Here is a 23,179-nt window from a genome sequence, read left to right as displayed (position 1 = left end):
TTTCCCAAGCAAATCGGGGTAGGCTAAACCCAACATGAGACACCAAATGGTGCTTACAGATCCTGCAGGCTGGAAGGGGGCAGCGCAGCTCTGGAAAACTGCAGCGCCACCGAGTTCTTAGGGTCAAATTCTTCTTTTGGTTATCAGTGCACAGCAGACTATGGACGACGGCAGAATGGCGACACAGACACAATCTGCAGGATGATAACCTGTGTGCGCTCTGGGCACACGGTGTCGAGACGACGGATCACTTGCTTGCAGGCTGCGTATTCTTCAGAGAACTCTGGACCAGAGGGTCCTCCATGGTCTTCAGTTGGCCGTGCCGGTGTCGTCCATGGATGTTCAGTTAGTCCGCTGGTGGTTAGCCTGTCGTGAGCAATTGAGCACAAGTCACGATGGGCTTCGATAGCGTTGTACTGTACTTTGGTGACCATGGGTGAATGCAATCAATAGTAATTAGTAGATGGTTGAGAATTAGACCAGTCTCAATGGAGAATTTTATAGCGTTATTTTCAAGACTGTCATATCATCTGGAATGAAATGAAACACGGATGAAACAACCACTTTCAATACAGAGTTTCATTTTATAGTTTTATAGACATTTAACTCTATGGCTCATAGAGAGTTGATATTCATATCAAGAGACTTTCATCTATTTTTTTTGAAAGATCCAATTTCCCGGCTTGATTTATATATAATAAGTAGAAGATAGCAAATAACTATTACATGCGCGAGGAGCGGTAACATCTGCAGCCTAGGCTATGGAGGTTTGTGGTTCTACATGAGCTTATTATATATTAAGAAATTGTGCAACCATCTTGGCTAAATTAAGTTCGCCACACCAGCTCTAAACAACATTTAGTCCATCTTTTCCAAGAACTCATCATGAAGCCAGTGCTGACTCTAGTCTACAACATATAGATCGCAGACGCAACAAACACCGATTATGCATCTAAGTGCCATCATCAAAAGTGCTTACCCCCTCTGTACTCATAAAAGAAATAGTTTTGGAAAAAGGTTTGAGTTAAATATTGGGAATATAAATCGTGAATAACTTTTAAGTTGTTGAGTTTAGAAATGTGAAGAGCATACAAATAGATTTGCGTTGAAAAATACTTTCAAAAAATATACATATACCACCTTTTGATAAATATTTTTATAAAAACAAAGAGTCAAAGTTAGGCTTTAGAGACCGTATCGCTGTTCTAAATGACTTTCTTTGCGAGTACCGAGCGAATATGTGGCAACTCATTAATTGCAAATGAAACTCCTACTAAAACTGGTCTTAGTAGTTATGAGTAAAGGCGCATGCAAAGCTGTGAGGAGCATAGCAGTAGAGGAGCATGTGGATCAACAATATTTAAGAGTTGGTTGGGGATTAGTAGTTATGGCTAGGCTTGGAGGAGCATAGGCCTTGTTTAGGGCATGTACAGCACGGCTGTAAGCCCCGTCTGTATGTTGTTTATTTTGCAAAACAGACCCTGCGCACGAGCAGACGACCCCTCTTCGTCGCTTCACGATAGGACGAGTGCGGCTCGTGGCCCAAGAAGCTCTCGTCTGCAGAGAGCCGCGCTGTACGACGAGTCGACGGCTGGGCGGATCCAGGATGGCCGTGCGCGGAGGAAGTCATGCTGGGCACTGCCATGAGCACACACACGCGCTGCCATGATTTAGACTTTCAGTACACTCAGTCCGTGTCGTATTTGTCAGTTAGCTTGTTCAGTACTCGGAGAGCACACACACATGCTCAAAAAACAAAAATAAGTTAGCTTGTTCTGTTCGGTTGCACATACATACAGATGCCTTGAATGATGCCCGCAGGTAGCTTGTTTTGTTCGGTGTTTACATACGTACAGATGCCTACAGTTAGCTTATTTATTCAGTGTTGTTGTTATGATCCTTTGAAATGAAAATTATTTGCTTGACTCGTTGTTATAAACAAACAATAAGAGAGCACACGTAGAGCTTATTCACGATGGATCCTAGATGTGTAATCACATTAAATAGTTCATAGACAGTCCAATAGACGGTCCACTGTATGAGTTGTCTATTTACCTGTCTATATCTCATATGATAATAACTTACAGATAATAACCCGTCTGTGGACTGTACATGCCCTTAGTTCATCCCAAAACCAAAAACTTTTCAAGATTTCTCATCACATCAAATTTTACGGCACATGTATGGAGCATTAAATATAGATAAAAACAAAAACTAATTGTACAATTGCCTGTAAATCGCAAGATGAATCTTTTGAGCCTAGTTAGTCTATGATTGGACAACATTTGCCAAATAAAAACAAAAATACTACAGTGTTAAAATCTAAAAAAATTTTAGATCTAAACAAGCCCTATGAACCAAGGAAACTTCTATTTATATATCCTGTAACCAGCTGAGTATGAAGCAAAGCAAGAATATACTTATTCCTAATCTCTTTGTTAATCATCACCCGAGCTACGAGCTTCGAAGTCGAGGGCCAGCTACCTTGAGCATCAACACCCTTGACATCATGTGCGTATTTTCCTCAGAGTTTTTATTGTTTTAAGCGCGTGGTTGGACGGTATTAAACTGCACCTTACATCTTAAAAAAAGAAAAAAAATCCTCTCGTGATCACTGTCCTCTCTCCACAAGCAGAGCGTGGCTCCATCCAAGCAGATGAGCAGCCCCATCACCGACGGTGCCAGGCTGCGGCGAGCGGCGTCGTCCTTCCCCGCGGCGGCACCGGCCTCGGCAAGGCCCGTCACGGCGCCGCGCTTCATCCAGCACAAGAAGGAGGCCTTATGGTTCTACCGCTTCATCTCCATCGGCTACGACCGCGTCTTCAACCCGGAACAATACACCGAGGACATGCGCGACGACGCGCTGGAGCCCGCCGGCCTCCTCTACAGCCGCCACCTCAAGGTCGTCGACGTCGGCGGCGGCACGGGGTTCACCACGCTCGGCATCGTCAAGCACGTCGACCCGGAGAACATCACGCTGCTCGACCAGTCGCCGGACCAGCTCCAGAAGGCACGGCAGAAGGAGGCCCTCAAGGAGGTCACCATCATGGAGGGCGACGCCGAGGACCTCCCGTTCCCTACCGACTCCTTCGACCGATATGTCTCCGCCGGCAGGTCTCTCTTCTCGTCCCCTTCTTCCCTGCTACTCGATACTACCTGCTGTGCGTATTGTGAATATGTTCCAAATAAACGGTGCTGTGATGAACTGATGATTGCAGCTACCCAAGTAATCTCTCCGCATAGAATTAGAAGTCGTATTGGACAAAGTTTGGGTTAAATATTGGAATATAAAATCATCAATAATAATTTTTAAATTGTTGAGTTTGCAAAGGTGAAAAGCATATGAATAGATTTGTCTTAAAAAGTACTTAGTTGTGTTTTGGAGACCATGTTGTTGTTCTAAGCGACTTCTAAATCCTATAATTTTCCTGCCCTGTCATGGTAACTTGCAGCATAGAGTACTGGCCTGACCCACAGCGAGGGATCAAAGAAGCATACAGGGTGTTGAGGTCTGGTGGGGTAGCTTGTGTGATTGGCCCGGTGTACCCAACCTTCTGGCTGTCCCGCTTCTTCGCCGACATGTGGATGCTCTTCCCCAAGGAGGAAGAGTATATCGAGTGGTTTCAGAAGGCTGGGTTTAAGGATGTCGAGCTGAAGAGGATTGGACCAAAGTGGTACCGTGGTGTTCGAAGGCATGGCCTCATCATTGGTTGCTCTGTCACAGGTGTCAAGAGAGCGAGTGGAGACTCTCCCTTGAAGGTACTACCTTCCATTTTTCATCTTGTTAATGATAATGGAAAGCGTAGGTATAAGATTCATAGTTACATATCTGAATGTGGTTTTTGGCACATCTCGTTCAGACTTTAGATTGTTCAATTCACAGTAGGTAGGTTTTCAGGGTTTTGGTATAAGTTTTTCTGTTTTATTTTTTATATATGCAGCTTGGTCCTAAGGCGGAGGATGTCAGCAATCCAGTGAATCCGATCATCTTCTTCTTTCGCTTCCTCGTAGGAACAATATGTGCTGCATACTATGTTCTGGTGCCTATTTATATGTGGATAAAGGACCAGATCGTGCCAAATGGCATGCCAATCTGAGTGAAGGGGAATGAGATGCATGGAAGAGATGATAGCCAACATCTGAATTAGGCCCTGTTTGCATTGGTTACTTGTGATAATTTTTATCACCCATCACATCGAAACACAGCTAGAGAATAATTTGCGAGACAAATCTTTTAAGCCTAATTAGTCCATAATTAGACAATAATTATCAAATAAAACAAAAATGCTACAGTACATATTAAGTTTTAACACCCCCTTAGTCTTCTCTATATTAGTTGCTTCCTGTCTATTTTGTATTATTACCTCTTGTGTTTCCTGCTGCTATGTACTTCTTGTACTGTTGTTCTTGTTTGTGCGAATTAATAATATTAAGACATGGATATTCTCCAGTTTCTTGAGCATGACTGCTTTCAGTGGCATCTCCGTAGCAGGTTATTTGATTTAAATTATATGATGTATAATTTAGTTTGTTAAATTATATGAATGTAAAATGTATACTTTAGTTGGTTCCTGGCTCTGCAAAACTCCTTTCTTCATTTCATTAGTACGATAATTTAGATACTGCACCATAGTAGCATATATTTGATTAAACCATAGTACTCGTTTTTCTTTTTCTAGAATAATTAAGATACTGCATAGTACTGAATAAACTACTGTTGTCCATTGAGGTTCCAATTTCCATGTAGCACCCAGCCTCGATCTGTAGGAGGGAATGAAATGTTGTACAATGTAGGTTACCATAGTAGCATAGATTTGATTAAACCACTCATTTCTTGCATAAAGTGTATGTATTTGTTATAATCCAGTATGTTCAAATCCTGAATCTGGAGAAAGGTTGCTCTAATGAATGTGTAAGAAAACCTCGGAATGCATGTACATGTGACCAAGTTAATTCAAGCCCAAATAGAGTTTCAATTTAGACTATAGATGCAGTTAACTCTGACAATTGTGGCACATGAGTGATGATTTTGATGTGCACGCACACAAACGGATGGCAAGTACATAAAACAATTTTTACGCAGCGGAAAAATTTAAACCATCATACGAAATTGAGGCGACGTTGCATGTAGTTATCTTGCAAAGTCTACCTCTGTTACGGCATGGGTACGTGATGCGGAGAGTGCAGGGAAGAATGCATGAGCAATTGAGATTGGGAAGAAGAACACATTGGGATATCTGGGAACCGGAGGCTGGTTGTGGGTGACGGCGGCGGCGGCGGCGGCGGCGGCGGCGGAAGGCTCCGTTGCCACCGTCGAGAGGAAACCCACACCCTTCCCAGGGAAGGTTTATTTCTCTCGATGCCTTTTACAAACTTTCAGAGTGTCCTATATACGATAGGTGCACTTTTAGAAAATAACCAATCTCCTATTATCTCTCCTAAGATCATATTTTCCTTCCCACAACCTCCAGCTGTGCAGCTACTTGCCTGTCTGGACATAGCCACGATTTGGGCTCCTCTAGCACCGCGGTTGGCGGTATTGCCGGCCCACAAAAGAGTCCACAACAACCACTAGTGGATCTAGGGAGGCTAGCAGGGGCCAAGCGGTTGGCGGTATTGCTGGCCCACAAAGAAGCCACAACAACCACCGGCGGAACTAGGGGGGCTAGCAGGGGCCAAGCCCCCCCCCCCCTATGGTCTGAATTTTTTAAAAATATTCTTGCTTCAGTCATGGTTGTAATTGTTATTTCAAAGTGGAGTTTTTGAAGTTATTGTCTCCATGCCTTACCTTCACCTTGGTCGCCCCTTAGTTTTTTCTCTGGTTCCGCCGCTGACAACCACCTCCAAAACCAGTTTGGTTGTCTCCAAGCTCTGGTCTTCCGTTTCATTTGAAGGGGATATGCTGATGACCCTTTTTAATAACATCGAGCCTTCTCAACGTTTGTAGTTGCTCTGCAACTTCCTTCATTGTTGGCCTCTCATCTCCTTTTGGGCTTAGGTAGTGCATGGCAAGTTCAGCTAGTTTCTGAAGTACTATCATTATTTCATCCTGTACTATTTCACTGTCCAAAATATCCCGGAGCTTGTTCTGGTGGAACATCTGTATGAAAGTATGAGATAGTGCTCTCTTTTCATTAGAGACATCAATGCAACAGGGAACACACCGTGTCCAAGCGTGCCGACGAACGCAACGGGTCGCCCGTACAGCAACAGGGGAGTCTTAAACGCCTGGGAGAGAGCGCCGATTCTATGAGTGATATGACAGATACAAATTACAAAGAGAGTTGTAAAACAAATAATAATAACATATAATGCCTTATAGAGTTGTATTTTCATATAATACATGTGATGAGAAATGTAAAACCAACACCAGTTCGACTTCAAAAATACAATTGCACAATTACATATAGGAATTGAATTAATACCCGACTTAATTGTTAGACTGATAGCACAACAAACAATAACACATGAATCTGCTAGCTAGTGTTGCTTCATAGAGATAGAGAAGAGTGTTTTGAAGATGCCTACAAGGACACTAATTATAGAGAACACCGTGACAATGGATTTCAGGTTGTTGTATATGAACTTGTGCAGTGAGATCCACATCCACCTCTTGCGCCTGTAGTCCTGAAGATCTGCCATGAAGTCGGAGTGCTCCTCAGTCCAGTAGTCGAAGAGATCTAAAAGGTCCTTCAAGAAGCTAAGCGTCCGCTGGTCGCTGAAGTCTCCATGCAAGATCCGCTTCACTCGTAGCTCGTGCACGTCTTCCTCACGATCCATCAGCATGGCGATGAGCAGCACATACGATGTGACATACGATGTGTTAGTATACCGAGTGCCTGCGGCGATCTCAAACGCCAGCATGTTGACAAGCCAGCATGCGTTGAGGTCGTCCATGACCAATGGCGCTAGGAAGAGGTTGCTGAACAAGAAGCCTCTCGCCAAGCGCGTGTCCCTGAACTTGGCTGTCCTATTGGTCTTCAGCTGGATACCCATTTCGGCAAGATCTATGGCGCTGCTATATTCTGGCAGAGACTCTGCAGGGAGGCCCCAGCTGATTCTTCTTCTTTTACTACTTGATCCTGATTGACAGTGCCGGAGGAGGTCAAGGAGATGTGCTGGTTTGTAGCTCCCGTAGTTCAAGACAATAGGACTGGTGGTGGTATCACCACTAACAATAATAGTAAGCTGGGCATCGGTAAATGTTTTAGTAGTACCCGCGGCAGGTACCCACCCTATCTTGGTTCGTTAGATCTTGCCTATTGATTCGTGCTCCAGTATCTGACGTGTACCAGTCGTTGGCAATTAAAGCCTAATTGCACACGGTGGAAGCACATGTGGAGTCCAACTGTGCAGCCAATTTATTGTGGCAGGTGGAGGTTCATTTATTGTCCTCTGGCGTCCTGCTAAGCACGAGCACGCCGGACTGCGCGAGACCTCGGCGGCGGTGAGCGCCGGGTTGGCAGGGGACACGACGGCACCGATGGCTATGAGCGCGCAGTAGACAACCACCACCAGCAGCTCCTCCATCTACGCGCCTCTCGCTCTTGCTAGTGGTGCTCCTCCTACTACTCCTGTGGCGGACGGTCTCCTGCTGATGCCAGGACCGCATAGCGAGGGCCGGGAGGGCGTCATGGAGGTGGCGCGCATGGGGCTCGTCGGGACACGTCGGCGGACACCGCCCACCTCAGTTTTTTTTCCCTCATCATCCCCTCCCGCTCCTTCTGGTTTCACCTTCGTCCCCATCCATCTGGTTGACTTCACCATGGGGAACTAGAGGCTACCTTTTTAGGAGGCTATGGCGCCTTAGGGCAGAGATCCATGGCATCGGGGATATTATTATACCGCCCTCCCTCCTCTGCTTGTTTGGCTTGCTGTGGCTGTGGATTTAGGACACCGGGATTATTAGGCCATGGACTTGAGCGACACTGGCCCAGGCTTTCAATTGGATCTGCACGATTCTTACTGACTTGTGGTTCGATCATTTTGATATGATGAGGGTGGAACGATAGCGGGTTAGTGCCTGTCCTGGGACTCTTCTGCCTCTTCTCATGGCCAATCTTGTGAAGCTTATGTTTATGTTAATCTGATGAACTTGATGGAAGTTAGATGTTGTTTTTTTAAAAAAAAAATTCGGATTGTAAAGCACCTTAACTTCCTATCAGCTCAATCAGTTTATTACTAATGTCATAGGAAATTCCTTGCACTGAACTTCTCCCTCATATGTAATAGAGTGCAAAGTCACATAAGTCCGAATTCGTGCTTGCTTGACATAACATTTCCTCTTGCAGTAATAGTGAAAATGGGCGGTTCAGTTATGGAGTTGTGAGTTCTGGGAAAAGAGCATCGATGGACGACTTCTATGAGGGAAGGACAGACGACGTTTACAGAGAGAAAATTGGAATGTTCGGACGTTCAATGTATATGATGGTAGTATGTATTTTCCTAGAAATCTCAAGTGATATCAATTCCTTTGGTTTTTCCTAATTCCAGCACTGTATGATGATGTTAATATTTAGAGTTGTAAGGTCAGCATGGTTTTCTGTTTCTGTAGGTCATGGAGGAGTTAGAGCAGCTGAGTATGTGAAATTGTGAAGCAGCATCTTTTCAGCAATTTAGTCAAACACCCAAAGTTAATCACTGATACCAAGGCTGCTATTGGTATGTTCATATTAACTATAGTGGACTTTCGACTTGTACACTGAGATATGGCGATCTTTATATCCTTCTATTTATTTTGTTGCAGCTGAAACTTATAACCTCACAGATTCAGAATTTCGGTCAAACTCGAGATGTTGTCACAACCGCCTCAACAGCTATTATTGTAGGTGATCGTTTGCTTGTTGCAAATGTTGGAGATCCTAGAGCCGTTATTGCTAGGAGGACAGGGTAAGTTTATCATCGGTAACGTGCCATATCGTAGTGTCTGTTCTCATACTTTAACTTGTATCAGAAGCTTTCAACTTATTGTATGCTGTTGCATCTGAAGCTTGTTGCAAATGTATCAGAAGCTTTCAAATTATTTATCAAGGAGGACGAGTACTTCCCCATGATGAATCGGTAAACTGAATACCAGGATTCCAAGCTAATGGCATTGCACATATACCCTATAATTTTATAATTTTTCCCCATATTGATCTGCAGCGATTGCTATTTCAAGGGATCACCAACCTGATCAGATAGATGAGAGACAGAATTGAGGATGCAGGGGGCTTTGTTAAATGGGCTGGTAGTGATTCCTCTGAATCCTTCTTTGAAAAAGGAACCATCTATCTTAATATGTGCCATTACTTTTATTTCTACTGTTTGATTATTCGAATTTTGTAGGGACATGGCGAGTGGGTGGTGTTCTTCCTGTCTCTTGGGCATTTGGTGATAAACTCTTGAAGCAGTACGTTGTCACTGACCCTGAAATCAGGGTTCGTCGCGTACTTCTGTTTTCTTATGGATTACCTAGATAGTTCTCCAAGTGTGAGGAAGTATGCTGCCTTTGTAACAAAAAAAATAGAGATTCTATCATAAGCAAGTCCCCCAGTTTAGCCATCTGAAAATTACTTTTGTTGTTACAATCATGAGGTGGTTGACAGCTCCCTTGAATTCCTCACCGTTGCTAGTGATGGACTCTGGGATGTTGTCACTAATGAGGTACCTACAGATGTTATTAAATATTTCCTTCGATGCAATTGATCTGTCTATCACTCTACCTGATGTAATGTATTTTTCCTGGAAGCTGTTGCCATGGTCAAGCCTATTCAGGACCCCCAGGAAGTAGCAAACAAGCTTTATGGAAGAAGCTTCCCAAAGGAGAAACTCCGATAACATCACAGTTGTCATCGTCCTCTTCCTAGATGGAACAACCGGTGATAAACTATGTTGTCTCCTGTAGGGATCCATCACGCATGTGTTCTTCTTGCTGTTATCTAATGCTCAAATATAGATTTTCTGTGTCTTTTGCTGCTGTTCTGCAAGGAAACAAGAATAGGGCTGTTGTTGTTACAGTATGGTCCTTTTTTCCCTTTCCATCAAGCTCTGATGTAGCTGCCCTGCGGTTGATTTATGAAATCATGCTAGAGATTTTCCTGGCACTCTAGCAGTAAGTGCATGTAAAACTGTTGAATTATTTGAACGAATTGCATACTGCAGTATGTAACAATTAAGGGCCGATTATGGCGGTAAAGTTTACCATCTGTTACATCGAATGTTTGTACACATGCATGAAGTACTAAATATAGACTATTTGTGAAACTAAAAACATGTCTAGAGAATAATTTGCGAGGCGAATCTTTTGAGTCTAATTAGTCCATGATTGGACATTAATTGTCAAATAAAACGAAAATACTACAATACCTGTTAAACTTTAACAACCCTAACCAAACACCACCTAAATCTTGCCATATTCTCCTCGTGTTCTGCTGTCATGCGCCTTAATGCTACCAAGCGGCATGGAGATGAGCTATCAACTATTACTCGGTGTAAGCGGCATGGAGATGAGCTATCAACTATTACTCGGTGTACAGAAATTGGAGGGTCGAAATTCTACGGAGCCAGTGCATGGATTATCATAATTATTATGCAAATCGATTGTTACACATAAATTTTGACCTAAACACGAATAAACTATCATAATTAGGAACATGCATGGAAGTAAGGCCTTGTTTAGTTTTCAAAAAATTTAAAGGCTCCTCATCACATCGAATCTTTAGGCGTATACTTGAAGTATTATGGGGTGTTTAGTTTGGGGTGTTAAAGTTTAATAAGTACTGTAGCAGTTTCGTCTTATTTGACAATTAGTATCCAATTATGGATTAATTAGGCTTAAAAGATTCGTCTCTCAAATTACTCTCCAGCTGTGTTTTTAGTTTTGTAAATAATCTATATTCATTATTCAATGTATTTGTCCAAACATTCGTTGTGACGGGTAGTAAACTTTAACGGGGCAAACCAAATAGGGCCTTAAATATAGATAAAAGAAATAACTAATTGCACAATTTATCTGTAATTTGCGAGATAAATTTTTTAAGCCTAATTAATCCATGATTGGATAATAATTACCAAATACAAACGAAAGTGTTACAGTAGCCAAAACCAAAAATTTTCTCCTAAACAAGGCCTAAAAGAAAGCTCGTTCTTTGAACCATGTTAAAAAACACAATGGCTCTAGGACCATATGAGCATGTGATTTCGATGATAGCTTGCCGCTCGGACAAATCGTCTTACTTATTTGACTCATAAGTTATAACATAAAGTATTGTTGGCTGATTTTTCTAAAAGAAAATAATATTTTTGGCTACCATATTCAGAGCGACACTGATAGCTTGCCGTTGGTGCACGCGATGGCCGTGGGGATCGGACATGAGCGCGTAGTAGAGCACAGGGACATGACGCCAGCAGGCACGAGCACGAACACGAACACGAACACGACGACGTCGCCGTGGGCGAGACGGACGCGGGAGCAATGGACGGCGGCGAGCACGCGGAGCTTGGACATTCGGCCGGGAATGGGACGGTGCCTACTGCCTAGCATTCCTCTTCCGTACACCGGAAGGAGCCCCGCATTCACTACGCCAACTACCTCCCTGCCGGGCCAACCAAACTCCATACATCCAATTCATCTCTCTCTTCCACGTCAGATCCAAGCTGTACTTGTTAACTTAAACAGGTACCCATTCTTTCCACTTCAGCATGCTTCCTTTTCCCAATCTCCACGCTACTTCTCAGTCCTGGCCGTCCGATCAGGGTGGGTACATGCCGCGGGTTGTACCATATCCGCGTTAAAGCGGCTGGCTACATCAGAGACGAACTTGCCTAGATCCACATGCTGCGCGGGCATGAAGGACATGAGAGTGTCAAGCACTAGCCATGGGACCTGGTTCTCCAGCAGGAAGATGTCCCTTTGGATGCTGTCCTCATTGGCAACGAACCAACGCCTCAAGGATTCCGGAAGCTGACTAGCAACGCCATTCGCGTGCATGATGTACTGCAGCAAGAAACAAGCATCCTGGAACATCATGGTGGCAAAGTCAGCTTGGGGAATTATACCTGCCAGCACGGCGTCGTCGTCATAGCAGCTCCGGGCATCGCCGGCCACGGAGAGGATCCTCGCGTAGATCACCTCAGCGGAGTGACCCGAGGACTGACGCTCACAGATGAAGTAGTAGGCGGCGGCGCGCTTCATCTCCTCCGCCTGATGGAGGTACGCCGCCGCCCGGTGGTGGTAAGGGCCGATGGCCACGCAGCGCGGGACGAAGTAGCGGTCGTCTTTGCTCATCAAGCCTCGGAAACTTGGAGGATACCTGTGCATCTTGGCCTCATTCTTGGAGAATTCAGCCTCAACCTTGTCTGCTGCCCTCTTCAACTCCTCTTGGACTTTATCAATAATCGTCCCTGATGATGCGTCTGCAGCTTCATCGCCGACGTGGTCGGTGGTGATGTTCACCGTCGTCTGATCAGCAGTCACCGGAGTAGCGGAGTCCCATGCCGCCGCCATCTATCTTCTGTGTGGGTATATATGTATGGAGCTTGGAGCTAGACTAACGTAGGACGATGCATGCATATGGTTGGGGACTCCGGTCCTTTGATATATTTAATGCATGTATGGACTACACAACAGCATATGCGCATGTTGTTTCTCAAATAAGATTGATCGAAGAGGTTAATTCTTGCCTCAAGCCGGTATACAGGCATCAATTCTTTCCTTCAAACCTCAACGCAAATCATTAGCCAACATCTCCCTTCCTTTAAGTCTTTGCATATGTTTGATTCTAGCTTCATCCTAAAGCCCTCTCACGGTCTCACCTTTTATTCTCTGTGCTATAGCCAAAGGACTCTAGCTCAATTGGTTAGAGCTTTCCGGCAACATCCCTCAAGTAAGAATCACTTTTTTAATGAAATATGGTGGAAGCCTTTTCTCCTTTGATTGTGTTTTTTCTCTCTGTGTTATATACTTGGTTCGGTAATAGATGGGCCGCGGGCCTCGCCTTTTGATACGATACCCCCCACCACCACCATATCAAATTTTCTCTAGGATTATGTTTTTGTTATATCCAACCATACACATCTATATTTTTAATCTAACTAGCACAAAATGCAGAAGGTAAAAAAAATGGTGCTTGCCGACTGGCCCAGTTCTTCGAGTTTAATGCCAGTTCTTCGAGTTCAATGAATGACTGCCTTTCGTTTACCGTTCAGAAGAATATATATTTTTCAGGTGTGCTTACAATAATTGTGGTCTGATACTATGATGTCTTTTCTTTCTTTAAAGAGAGACTGAAGTTAGAACTTTCATGAGACAGATATTTATCCTAGAGCCAGTTCACATATAGACAAATATTTATCAGCTTGAGTGATGCATACACTACTACAATAAAACTTAACCAAGGCATTTGCCTTTTGGGCTCGGAGGCAAACGGGTTGGTTGCGGTGGCGGGGCAGCTGCCCTAGCAACCGTCTCAGTTAATCATTAACCGACGTAGACAACATGCTGCACGTGTCTTGGTTAATCAAACTTAATCAAGGTGGGCATTTTAAGGCAACCGCCTTCATAAACCCATTAACGGAGGTGGGCACAATATAAAGCCCGCCTTGAAAAATACTGGTCCAGCAGGCAGCCCATCTCAGCTCGATATCACATTCATTGTATATATACTGGAGTTAGAGTTTCATTCTCCCTCATCCACTCTCTCTCTCTCCTCTCTCTCAGCCCTCTCCCTCCCCAGGCGGCGCGACACACCCGCTCTCCCTTCCTTAGGTTGATGCCGCTACACCCTCACTTCCTCTCCCTTCGCGGCGCACCCGCCCTCCCTCCCTTTCCCAGCATGACGGCAACGGAGGCCTCGCGTGGGGGTGGCGGCAGCGGAGGAGACCTCGTGCACGGCCATGACGATGGCGGAGGCCTCACGCGTGGGCGTGGCACCAGCAGAGACGTCGCACATGGGCTCGGTGGTGGTGGTATCCTCGCGCATGGGTTTGGCGGGGCAGCCTCTCCTTCGAGCTCCTCCTTCACGCGACGAGCTCCTCCTTCGAGCGGTGGCGGCAACGACAAGATCGAGGTCCTCCGACGCGGATCGACCTCTCCCAGCATGGATCGAGCTCCACTGACGCATATCCGGCCACAACAGACGCAGATTCTGCAAAGAGGAGGTCGGTCATGCCCAGACCTAGTGACGGTGGCGGCCTGCGTCCCTGCTCCTACGTGCGGCATAGCGAGCGACGACGGGTCTAGATCTGATGGTGCGGAACCAGGATGACGGTGGCGTGGCTAGGCTCGACGTCGAGTCTATGGACTCAGCTGCTTTTTTTTATTATTTTTAATCTAATTTACGGAGGCGAGCAAAGGCAACCGCCTCGGGCAAAGTAATCGTCTCGGTAGTTCATGGATTAACCATGACCTTTTGACGGAGGCGGTTGCCTTTGCCTACCTTGAAAAATAAAAAAACACCTAGTGATGTTGGGGGAGGCGTTCCCCATTTGATTTCATATATTGGCTCGAAACGGTCCGCTATATAGTTTACAAGTCATGTTGCACATGTAGCATCATTCAGACAATGATGACAATTGAAAAGAGTGAAAATAGAATAGATGTTCTTCGTCCTTGTCTTGCATTTTGCAACACCTGATGTCATTGACATTGGGCCTCTTTTTTCTTGGGAACCTGGTCCTCAGCCGCAGCCTCACAGGCTGCAAGAACTTGTGAGATGTTTTAATTTGCTTTTCATTTCTAAAGCCCAATATAGCTATTGCTTAAATTGATGCTTCTTAAATGCGGGATTTAGTTTTTGAAATGAATAGAAATCTTGAAATGAGATTTTTCGTCACTTTTTACCTTTGAGATATCCCATGAAAGAGGTTATCATGTACTTCCTTCGTTCCAAATTATAGGTTGTTTTAACTTTTTTGATACATTAATTTTGCTATGTATGTAGCGCAAAAAGGACATTTCTATACTTTTCTTTATTGATAAATATGTTTCTCCTCATAGTCTATTTTTACTATTCCATCTCATGTTATTTTTAATCATGAGAATTAGGAGTATACCCCGTGCATTGTCGCGAGATTTTCTTAAAAATAAATATGTTATATACATGCCATTATCATATGATTTTCTATATATATAAGTGTATGAATTTGACTTGCATATTGTTTTATTGTATCAGATTTGGTAAAAAAAAGTTGCTAAGCTAATAGAATATTTATATAATAGAGGAATAAGTGATGAAACAAATAGCATATATAAATGACTTGTATCTTAATAGGTTAAATACCTCACATTCACATGATAGAGATGAGATGAATATTTTTTTGTAATTAATAGGGATGATATGGACTTAGTGGGGAATGATGTGGACACCTTGTATGAAGAGATATAATATTTAGTGGGATACTTAATGGAAAATAATGTGGACACCTTCTATGAAGAAAGAAATTATCTAGCAGGGTTTATCTTTATAAGAGTATACGATAATTTTCTTATTAATCACATTATAGGAGGACAACTGTTTTTTTCTAGTACTTCTAGAAACGAAAAAATTTCAGCAAAGAGAGGGAAAATGTTTCTAGCAGAATAAAAAAATATTTGCGGACCTTGGGAGCACAAGAACAGGTTAATATTATCCGGGCCGAAATCCTGCATCTTTGGACCGTTCTTGAGTTCAATCCACAATAGAGTTTTTATGGCCCACGGAGGACGGATCGCTGGCGGAGCCGTGCGCTTGCACTCGCGGCACGGAAAATCACAACGGCGGCGGCGGCGACAGCGGCGGCGAGGTTTCTCGGGGCGCCCCGTGCGTCGATGCGGCCGCACGCCTCCCCTTCCGATTCTCGAGCGCCTGCTTCAGAAGCACTTCCGATTCTCGAGCCACCTCTTCCAGTTGCACGCGCTCCTCCTCTGCCCTCCGCCGATCCCCAATGCTCCGCCGCCGCCACGGCGCCACCAGCGCCTTCCCTATGCCTGGCCCACGCGCACTTTTGCGTCCTCTCCCGCCCCGGGCTCGGCCACTGCCGCGGGGGCGCTCGCTCCACGCGCGGTGCCTCCACGGAGATGTTGAGCTTGCTGTAGTGATTGTGCGGAAACTGATGGCTCTTGACCCCCAGCAATCACGACGCTGGTAAGTATGTGACTATCAGGAATTTGTATTTAGTAGATGGGAATTGGCAGGCTGACGTGACAATGGACAGGGGCGAGGTGATGCTGGAGGTTGGAATCAAGAAGACGACGGCAGCGCAGTGCGCAGAGTAGTGTTGTGTTTTACACTGCTGCCATCCCTTCGTAACTGTTCGTAAGTGCTTCTGAAGAAAAGGAGAGAATTACACTGCTACATTTAGATAACAAAGAATCAAACTGGCATTCGGTGGATCAGATTGCCTGCAGGCATGAGTGGATTGGATCATTGGATGCCATCATGCCAAATGGTGTGCTATCTGCCTTCACCGTCTAAAGGTACCATTACTTGTGCTCAAGTTAATGATGCTGTTTCGGAAAACAAATTCCAAACTCCGTTTACATATCTACTTTATTGTAACAAAATGATGTCAAAATAGACTTTGAGGAACCTTGTCTTTATCCACTAGCAATTTCAGTCATGTTGCATTGTCAAAATAGACTTTGAGGAACCTCGTCTTTATCCACTAGCAATGTCAGTCATGTGGCATTCACATCACAATCTATGATGTGCTCGCAGCAGACAGAGTCAGATGCGATCGGAGGTACCTTGATGTAGGCATGAGTTCCAACTCCAAGCATTGCTACTCTAGTTCAGGTAGAAGCCAACCAGTAAGCATCAGAAATCGCACACTTCAAACCATATAATTCTCTTCGCATTCCCAACCAAACAACCTTCTTCTATAGCACATTACTGAACACATCTCTAGACTGAAATAATTGCAAATATTAGAAAGAACAAACGGTTGAAACCGACTTTGCTTTTGTGTTTAAAGGTACTGAAGGAACCACTTTATATGATTTGATTTGATCAACCATTTTGTCACCAGTGCTACAGTGGTTGTATATATCTTCGAGGATGGCGCAGATTAGTCAGCCGCCGCCAGGGCAGCTCGGTGTTGGAGTCGACTTGGCCCGGGCCTCCACCACGGTGGCACGGGATGGGCCAACGTCCAGTGTCCTCCACGGCAAGCATGGAGAGGCAACGAGGTGGAGCGGCGTTGTGAGAAGGCCCGATGTAGCGGCGGCTAGGGTTAGGATCTAAACCTAGATTCATGATACCGTGTAGGAGAATAGAATTGGTGGAATATTCATTTATATTGCACTGGGCCTCATGGGTATATATGGTACATAGGACTAACACCCCACGTGGGTAGACAATGTGATATTATTCCTATTTACCCTAATAGAAAGTTTTCTTAATCTGTTTTACTGAACCTAGTTGATCTTATAAAGCCATCGGCTCATAAAATTTGTAGTTCAAAATGCACATCCACTTGTTTGTGTTCTTTTGCTTATGCGCTTTTCTGCGGCTTAGCTGTAGTTTTAAAGAGGTAACATGCATTGTGAATAGGCTTTGAGTTTTCCATTGAGCCTCTACATCCACAGGGCTATTCAGCTGCTCTAGGGAAAAAAAACTAGAATAAGAAAAGCTATTTGTGCACAATATGTCTTGTTATATGACCATGGCTAAGAAATCCATTAGCCGAAAAGCCTACTCAAAAGGAATTTAGGATCCGCATGATTTGAGCCCCAAGCAACAGTCCCCATTTTGGTCATGACTTATTGTTGGCATTTGATAGGATATATTTAAAAAAAACGTGTAAAGAAAAATTGAGCTACCTAACATGTGAACAAGTCAATACTGGAAAGGAAAAATGTTTTAAATTGAAAAAATGCATGAAATCATTGCTGCTTTTCTAATGAATCTGCTAGAATTTGTCTTGAGAAATGCACTTATACTTTGCAGTAGACATAATAATTTAGAAGTGCAACTATACATATATATGCCCACACAACATCATTGTCAGAACTTACAACCACTACTTACAACAAAACCTTTATACATATTGGATTACATTAGAAAGAACAACCTTGCACATATTATCTGGCAAGATCAACATCCAACACCAGTTTGGCTGTCTCCGTGTCCGAAGTGACAGTTGTCGCTGGTCCTCCATAAGAGTAATGAGCTCAGATAGGGTTTGTTTTTGTGACTAGCTGCATCTGCAGTCTCCTCAGCATTTGTAGGCGCTCAGCAACTTCCTTCATTGTTGGCCTCTCATCTCCTGTTGAACTCAGGCACTGCATGATGAGATCTGCTAGTTTCTCGAGTACAACCATAACCTCATTATCTACTATTTCACTGTCCAAGATATCCTGGAGCTCATTCTGGTGGAACCTTAGTATGAAAGTATGAGATAGTGATTTCTTTTCATTATGATTGTCGATGTATATAGCCCTCTTTCTTGTAATTAGCTCTAAAAGAACAACTCCAAAGCTGTAGACATCACTCTTGTCGGTTAGATGGTGACTGACAAAAGCCTCAGGGTCAAGATAGCCAAGAGTTCCTTGGATAAGCATAATGAAATCATTTTTGTCCATGGGCTTCAGTGCTGAAGCTCCAAAGTCTGAAACTTTTGCATTGTATTCATTGTCCAGGAGTATATTGAGGGATTTGACATCACCATGGAGAATTGTACGAGAAGTTGATGAATGAATATAAGCAAGAGCTTCTGCTGATTGTGTAGCAATCTTCAACCTAAGATCCAATGGGGCTGATAATCTTTGGTCATTTTCATGAAGGAACTCAAAGAGGGTACCACTGGAAATGAACTCATACACCAACATCGGTACATCTACCTCCAAGCAACACCCAAGTAACTTGACAATGTTCCTGTGATTGATTTGTGACAATATTATTATCTCGTTCACAAATTCTTCTCGGCAGTCATCATCTATTACTTTGGACTTCTTTATGGCAACTTCTTTTCCATCATCTAAAATTCCTCTATAGACTGTTCCATGACCACCACATCCAAGAACACGATTGTCGCTATAGTTCTCTGTGGCTTGCTTAATCTCTGTCTCAGTAAGTATAAGAATAGTATCAACTTGTCTTGATCTCATTTCGTCATATAACCTCAGGCCACCATTTTGTTTGAAGTATTCATCCTTCTCCTTCATGTGCTTTCTCCGTTGTAATTTCATAACTAACAAGCATGTCACAGACGTCACCACAAGTGCAGAAACACAGAGGCCTGCACAACCACTTTATTTTAGATTCAACGCATCAAAAGCCTAGAAAGGGACCTGCTATGGCCTTAGAGTTATAAACTTTGCTTTCAGAGGCTTTTTAGATTCTTACCTATAATCACTTGTTCAGACTGCCTAAGAACAGGCTGGCATCCAGAATTTCTACCATCTGATTTTGTTCCTATCCTGCATCTGCATACATAACTGCCTGGAGTATTGATACAGACCCCTTTTTTGCATGGATATAATGCACTGTACTTCGGGTCTTGATTACGCATCTCGCACTCATTTATATCTGAAGAGAATTAAAATGGATTAACATATAGTGACAAAAAAGGGGGTCAAAGGATGAGTTACTTCAATCAATATCGTAAAGATATGCAGAAAAGCAAAAGAAAACTTGAGTTGTATTGGTTGGTTAAACATGTTTCTGTATTTTGTGATGTTGATGTCCAAAACCTAGTTTACAGCAACTTTGTTTTAATAAATCATACCTTGGCAGCCTTCACGAAGATAAGGATTTCCCTTGTAACCTTTGGAGCAGCTACACAGGTACCCTGGCCCATTGCTTGCATTCGTACAGTAACTGTTTGTACTGATACAAGCATAATCTTGAGGCACCACTCTCCCTTCTTTTGGACAGGAGCCATTTCTAATGGCCCAATCACTAATGACCGGTACACCTCTACTGGCTCTTTCGTTTACGAACCCAAGGTGCCCAACAAGGTCTTGTCTCCTGAAGCTGTACCACCCAACCTGGACAAGCATCGCGTATATGCATGGGTTGAAGCTCGGTAACAAGGTAACATTCGCCACTGCCGCCTGGAAGGCAGTAAGGTTGGGTGAGATGGCGGTTTCACAGCACCCCTTCCCACTGCACGGTGCTCCATCTGATGTCTGGTTGATGCCCTCGCAGTATGAGAAGCATCCAGCCACAGAAGGTTCAGGGTCACTGGCTCCGATGAGCCCCAGGGCGCTGCAGCCAATGGCCATGAAGCGGTTTCGTGTGCTTGAGAGGATGAGTGGTGTGCCTTCCAGGCTAAACTCGCCGGTGTAGTTGTCCAGAGTATTGGTGTTTGGCTCGAAGCAGCTATAGCCGACGGGGGCATAGATGCTCACCTCGCCACGCTCCAGGGAGATGTCGATGACCTCCATTGGTGTTGAAGTGTTGCTGGCAGGGGCATAGATCATAGGCCGTGGTGGCTGGAAGGTGTTGTTGCAGGTCACGGCAAAGCTGGGGTTCCGACTTGTCGCTGCACAGCCATCGCCTATGCCGAAGGGGTAAGGGATGGTCACGTCGCCACACTTGTCGGGACACCCTGGCAGTGATAGAGCAGGCTCAGATGGAGTGGCTGATGACAGCGCTGCTGCCTTCACTGGGGAGATGATGAGCATCAGGAGTACTACTAATGCTTCTTTCATGGCTAATAATGAGGTATGTTGGCCACCTGCTACAGCAGCCTTTCTTCTAATTCTAGTGCTTCGTTCTCGTTGGTTTGAATGATGTCGTTCTGCATCCTGTATGTACACTGTCCTAGAATGCTAGATTATTTGTAGATGGGAGTAGGAACGGTTTGCTTGATCTTTGATGTCACTAGCGCGTGGACGAAATCAATCAATGTAAACTGGATTCTTTGAACTGGCTTCTATGTTGCCTTTCCTTTTTTTTCCTTTTTGATTGAAAGAAGACTTTTTATGTTGCCTTTTATACTGCTAAAAGTTGGAAAAGGCTAATAAACATGTGCAACTCAACATCTGATTGAGTGATTTTTTATGGTTTCAGTTGAGTTCTTGGAAACTTCAAAATCAAAGGGTTGGGTCTGCTTCATGGTAAGTCGTGTGGCCCCTTATAGATTGCCGGAATCTGGAGAAGGCAGCATCCGGTTTTGAGGTTTATTTATTCTGAGAAAGCGATAGTCCTTGTTTTCTTACCTCATTTATATATGATCAACTATATATGAAGCGTGGTGGATCTTGTTGAGTAGTTGGTACAGTTTGTGAAACCTTGCTCTGGACTGACAAACTAGAGGAAGAACACACAGTTTTGGATCTGCTTGACGAGAGATTTATATTTAGACGGGAGGCAAGAAATTTGTAGTGTTTTGGTGGGACATTTTTCTATTACATATTTATCCTTTGTACCGTATTGTACGAGCATGTTCGCTTGGGCCACATCGAATCTTGTGGCACATGCATGAAACATTAAATATAGACGAAAACAAGACGAATCTTTTAATCAGCTATTTAATTACACAGTTTAGCTGTAAATCACAAGACGAATTTTTTAATCATAGTTAGTCCATGATTGGATAATATTTGTCACAAATAAACGAAAGTGCTACAGTTCCGAAAAGTTTTCACTTATCAGAACTAAACAAGGCCTTGGTAGAAAAGCCGTGGCAAAAAGTACGGTTTACTGATTTATTATGAAGAAAAACACTAAGAAAAACACTATTAAATAGCTATTAAATAGCTGATAGAATCGGTAGATAAGCTTAAGCGAACTGTGCTGGTTTGGAACGGTCGCATGTGTTGACTAATTAGTGATTGATTGATCTAGTCAACTGAATGTGCACGTACGTGGTTTTGTGAACGTGTGGTTTGCGAATGCTTGGTCCGAGTCCTGACGACTGCCGGCCGGTTCAAGCGCTGATGGGGCCAGCTACGCCTTGACACTGTATAGAGGTCTTGTTTGGCTGTAAATTTTTTGCAAAAACACTGTAGCATTTCCGTTTGATAAATATTGTATAATTATGGACGGTTCAAAAGATTTGTCTCGCGAATTACATGTAAATTATGCAATTAGTTAATATGATAGGAAATCTTGAAAAAATTTACAAAATTTTTGGCAAGTAAACAAGACCCAGATTGCAATTTCAGAAACACTACTGTACTGATTGCAGTTAAAAATAAATATTCTAGCAGAATGAAAAGATTTTTTTTTTTTTTTGAGTGAGACAAGACGAACCTCCAGCACAGGAACAGCGGCGGCGGCGGCGAGGTTTCTCGGAGCGGAGCGCCCGTGCGTGGACGCGGCTCGCCTCCCCGTACTCGTGACGCCGTCTTTGAGCGCCTGCTCTGCTCCAGAAGCACTTCCTGTTCTTTTGGCGTTGGCGAGCCACCTCTTGCAGTTCAATGCTCCGCCGCCGCCACCAGCGCCTTCCCCTACAACCGCCTCGGGCTCCGTCGCCGGCGGGGAGGCGCTCCGCGCGCAGTGCCTCCACCGCGGCCTCGCGGCCACCGCTTCGTCGCCTGCTCGCTCACATGCCAACTGGTGCGCTATCATGCCTTCGCTAGTCTAGTCTATAAAGGAGCTAAAGGTACCATTACTTGTACTCAAGTTAATTATGATATTCCGGAAATTAATTGCAAACTGTGCTTACATATCTACTTCACTGTAACAGAAGATGTCAAAATATACTTTGAGTCATATTGCATTGACATAGCAATCTATGATATGCTCGCAGCACATGGAGTCAGATGCGATCGGACGTGCCTTGACGTGGAGGTGTTTGTTTGGCTGATAAGTTATAGAAAAATATTTTTGACTGATTTATTGTAAAAGAAAAACACCGCTGAGTGGCTCAAGCGAACAAACTATCAAACAACCTTCTTCTATAGCGCACAACTGAATACACCTCTAGACTGAAATAGTTGCAAATAAAGAACAAACGATTCAAACCGATTTTTCTTTTGTGCTTAAAAGATACCGAAGGAGATACTTTACATGATTACATCGACCGACCATTTTTATCACCGGTGCAGTGCTAGAGTGGGTGTATAAATTTTCGAAGGGATATATGTGCGCCAGATACTTCAACTAGTAATCAGTAACTTTTTCATTGTTCCCTTTTGGCGTGGACATATACCACCCCGTATATGCTTCACAGTTCCTAAACAGTATGGAAGTTGTTGCTATCTGTCTACTTAAAAAAACAGTGAACTCATAAGCAGAATATTCATGAGAAAAGTGCCCGCAATATTATA

At 43.9% G+C, this 23,179-nt stretch overlaps 3 protein-coding genes, 1 long non-coding RNA gene and 1 pseudogene across 9 annotated transcripts; 3 read left to right on the top strand and 2 right to left on the bottom strand.

The window, feature by feature from the left end:
* On the top strand, positions 2,409–4,462 carry LOC8071468 (2-methyl-6-phytyl-1,4-hydroquinone methyltransferase 2, chloroplastic). Its single transcript, XM_002443517.2, has 4 exons — positions 2,409–2,511; positions 2,636–3,114; positions 3,453–3,759; positions 3,942–4,462. Exons 2-4 carry the CDS (start codon positions 2,657–2,659, stop codon positions 4,095–4,097), a joined length of 921 nt encoding a protein of 306 aa, XP_002443562.2. The 5' UTR covers positions 2,409–2,511; positions 2,636–2,656; the 3' UTR covers positions 4,098–4,462.
* LOC8070174 lies at positions 7,598–9,886 on the top strand (annotated as a pseudogene).
* Positions 11,085–12,523, bottom strand: LOC8084409. Its single transcript, XM_002442496.2, has one exon. It carries the CDS (start codon positions 12,485–12,487, stop codon positions 11,708–11,710), a length of 780 nt encoding a protein of 259 aa, XP_002442541.1. The 5' UTR covers positions 12,488–12,523; the 3' UTR covers positions 11,085–11,707.
* LOC110429829 lies at positions 15,630–21,428 on the top strand. Of its 6 annotated transcripts, none has more exons than XR_002447000.1 (6): positions 15,630–16,103; positions 16,174–16,435; positions 16,680–16,768; positions 18,599–19,744; positions 19,836–20,627; positions 20,976–21,428. It is a non-coding gene; the product is annotated as an uncharacterized LOC110429829 (long non-coding RNA). The 6 variants fall into 6 exon arrangements; XR_002446998.1 differs by having other exon boundaries at positions 16,677–16,768; XR_002447001.1 differs by lacking the exon at positions 16,680–16,768 and having other exon boundaries at positions 15,634–16,103; positions 19,836–19,994; positions 20,109–20,627.
* On the bottom strand, positions 16,782–20,706 carry LOC8084408 (wall-associated receptor kinase 4). Its single transcript, XM_002442495.2, has 3 exons — positions 19,687–20,706; positions 19,305–19,487; positions 16,782–19,197 (listed from the first exon to the last, which is right to left on the bottom strand). Exons 1-3 carry the CDS (start codon positions 20,612–20,614, stop codon positions 18,131–18,133), a joined length of 2,178 nt encoding a protein of 725 aa, XP_002442540.1. The 5' UTR covers positions 20,615–20,706; the 3' UTR covers positions 16,782–18,130.

This window comes from Sorghum bicolor, chromosome 8, assembly GCF_000003195.3.
Source record: "Sorghum bicolor cultivar BTx623 chromosome 8, Sorghum_bicolor_NCBIv3, whole genome shotgun sequence".
NCBI lineage: Eukaryota > Viridiplantae > Streptophyta > Magnoliopsida > Poales > Poaceae > Sorghum > Sorghum bicolor.
The sequence above is the reverse complement of the archived record's forward strand: the minus strand, read 5'-3'. Positions and strand labels throughout refer to the sequence as shown.

Excerpts from the sequence above, each read along its gene's own strand:
- LOC8084409 (XM_002442496.2), bottom strand. The coding sequence starts at position 12,487 with ATGGCGGCGGCATGGGACTCCGCTACTCCGGTGACTGCTGATCAGACG.
- LOC8071468 (XM_002443517.2), top strand. The coding sequence starts at position 2,657 with ATGAGCAGCCCCATCACCGACGGTGCCAGGCTGCGGCGAGCGGCGTCG. Across the intron at positions 3,115-3,452 it reads CGATATGTCTCCGCCGGCAG|CATAGAGTACTGGCCTGACC; the intron begins GTCTCTCTTCTC and ends GGTAACTTGCAG. Across the intron at positions 3,760-3,941 it reads GTGGAGACTCTCCCTTGAAG|CTTGGTCCTAAGGCGGAGGA; the intron begins GTACTACCTTCC and ends TTATATATGCAG.
- LOC8084408 (XM_002442495.2), bottom strand. The coding sequence starts at position 20,614 with ATGAAAGAAGCATTAGTAGTACTCCTGATGCTCATCATCTCCCCAGTG. Across the intron at positions 19,488-19,686 it reads TCTTCGTGAAGGCTGCCAAG|ATATAAATGAGTGCGAGATG; the intron begins GTATGATTTATT and ends AATTCTCTTCAG. Across the intron at positions 19,198-19,304 it reads GTCTGAACAAGTGATTATAG|GCCTCTGTGTTTCTGCACTT; the intron begins GTAAGAATCTAA and ends GTGGTTGTGCAG.